We start from the raw sequence: 2,204 nt of genomic DNA, 5'->3' as shown, positions 1-2,204 counted from the left end.
ATTTTTGAATGGACCTCTTAAGGAAGAAGTCTATGTGAAGCAACCTCCAGGGTTTGAATGTCATGAACACCCTGAATATCTGTTTAAACTGAACAAAGCATTGTATGAGTTGAAGCAGGCTCCTCGAGCTTGGTATGAAAGGCTGTCAAAGTTCCTCTTATAAAATGGCTTTAAAAGAGGGAAATTGAAAACACCTTGTTCCTAAAGAAATGGGGAAGGAATCTGCTCATTGTTCAGGTCTATGTTGATGATATCATTTTTGGGGAAATAGCTGATTCTATGTACGAAGAATTTGCAAAACTCATGGGAAGTGAGTTTGAAATGAGCATGATAGGGGAACTAAACTTCTTCTTGGGTCTTCAAGTAAAATAGTACTCAAAGAGTACATTCATTTGTCAGCAAAAATACATCAGGGAGATCTTGAAGAGGTTTGACATGGAAGCATCAAAGGTGATAGACACTCCCATTGCTACAGCCACTCGACTGGACATGGATGAAACTGGATCCCTTGTGAATCAAACCATGTATAGAGGAATTATTGGGTCTCTTCTCTATCTCACTGATAGTAGACCTGATATTAACTTCAGTGTGGGGCTATGTGCAAGGTTTCAATCAAATTCCAAGGAATCTTATTTGAAGGTTGCCAAAAGAATTCTAAGATATCTTAAAGGAACACAGGACTCGGTCCTTTATTATCCCTCAGGTGACAATTTTAATCTAATTGGATATGTTGGTGCAGAATATTTAGATTATCTTGTGGACAAGAAAAGCACTTTTGGAATGACTCACTTCCTAGGTTCATGTCTCGTCTTTTGGGGTACAAGGAAGCAAAACTTAGTGGCTCTTTCAACAGCTGAAGCAGAATATGTAGCTGCAGCATCCTGTTGTGCTCGACTTCTTTGGATTAAGCAGCATTGGAGGATTTTGGGGTACTCACTAAGAGTGTGCCCCTTCTATGTGATAACACCAGTGCACTCAACATGGCCAAGAATCCAGTTAAACACAAAAGAACCAAGCATATTGATGTGAGGCATCACTTTCTGAGGGACAATATGGAGAAAGGGTTGATATGTATGAAGTTCTATAGCACAGAAGACCAAATTGCAGATATCTTCACCGAAGCATTAAGTAGGGAACATTTTAAAAGAAAAAGAGTGAAGTTGGGGCTTTTAAAGCCCAATTGAGAACCTGATTCCTCATTATTTGGCTATGAAAATCACCTTCAGGAAAACTAGCTAAAGTGTTTTCTCGTAGAGTCTAACTCACTTCAATACCGTTGCTAGTCGGTCCTGTTTGCATTGATTGGTTTTACTACGATGTTTTTGATTATTCTATTCGAAACTTCAACCTGACCACTTGACTAAGGATGATAGGGTGTGGCCACCTTATGCTTTACACCATATTTTTCAAGCAGCCCGGCGAAAGCCTTGTTGCAGAAATGAGACCCACCATCACTCAGGATTGCCCTTGGAGTACCAAACCATGTGAATATGTTCTTCTTCAAAAATGCAGTTACACTCCTTACTTCATTGTTAGGTAAAGAGATTACCTCGGCCCATTTAGAGACATAGTCCATAGCCACAATGATGTAGGTCATACCATAAGAGCTCACGAAGGGGCCCATAAAGTCTATCCCCCACACATCAAAGATCTCGACCTCTAGCACAAAATTTATAGGCATCTCATGTCTTTTAGATATTGACCCTTGCATCGCAAGCCTTGACCATTTGATTTGCGTCTTGGTAGATCGATGGCCAATAGTAGCCACATTCAAGCACTTTTTCCACAATCCGATTTCCTCCATGATGACCACCAACCGGAGAGTCATGGCATGCCTTGAGAATTGGAATTACCTCATCTTTCGGAACACACTACCGAATGATGTTGTTGGCACAAATACGGAACAAAAAGGGTTCCTCCCAATAGTATCTATCTTTTTCTCTCCCAATTCAATCCTCTTTGTGAGACCCTCGAGCATCTTTATGATGGCAGGGTCGGCTACCGACCCATTGTTGCTTGACCTCCCCGGTACCTGCTCTGTCGGGGGAGCCGTCCCCAGAGCTACTATGCTGGGCATTTTCTAGTGACTTTGTAGCTGAGCAATCACTAGCTGTTGTGCCTGCAATATTTCAAAAACAACATGAAGGCTCACCTCCCATTCTTACCTAGTCGAGGTTTTTCGGGCTTCTTGTTGGTCTCCTTGG

At 41.7% G+C, this 2,204-nt stretch overlaps 1 protein-coding gene across 1 annotated transcript; it reads left to right on the top strand.

The window, feature by feature from the left end:
- The first annotated feature begins 489 nt into the window (after positions 1 to 489).
- LOC138868924 (secreted RxLR effector protein 161-like) lies at positions 490 to 1,540 on the top strand. Its single transcript, XM_070146506.1, has 2 exons — positions 490 to 929; positions 1,513 to 1,540. The coding sequence occupies exons 1-2, from the start codon at positions 490 to 492 to the stop codon at positions 1,538 to 1,540; spliced, it is 468 nt and encodes a 155-aa protein (XP_070002607.1).
- Positions 1,541 to 2,204: the final 664 nt, after the last annotated feature.

The sequence above is a fragment of the Nicotiana sylvestris genome, chromosome 5 (genome assembly GCF_000393655.2).
Source record: "Nicotiana sylvestris chromosome 5, ASM39365v2, whole genome shotgun sequence".
NCBI lineage: Eukaryota > Viridiplantae > Streptophyta > Magnoliopsida > Solanales > Solanaceae > Nicotiana > Nicotiana sylvestris.
Note: the sequence above shows the minus strand (reverse complement) of the source record. Positions and strands in the feature narration are given on the sequence as shown.

Bases quoted from the DNA above. Each gene is read 5' to 3' on its own strand.
- LOC138868924 (XM_070146506.1), top strand. From the start codon at position 490: ATGGATGAAACTGGATCCCTTGTGAATCAAACCATGTATAGAGGAATT. The intron at 930-1,512 runs GTACTCACTAAG...TCAAAAATGCAG, and splicing joins CAGCATTGGAGGATTTTGGG to TTACACTCCTTACTTCATTG.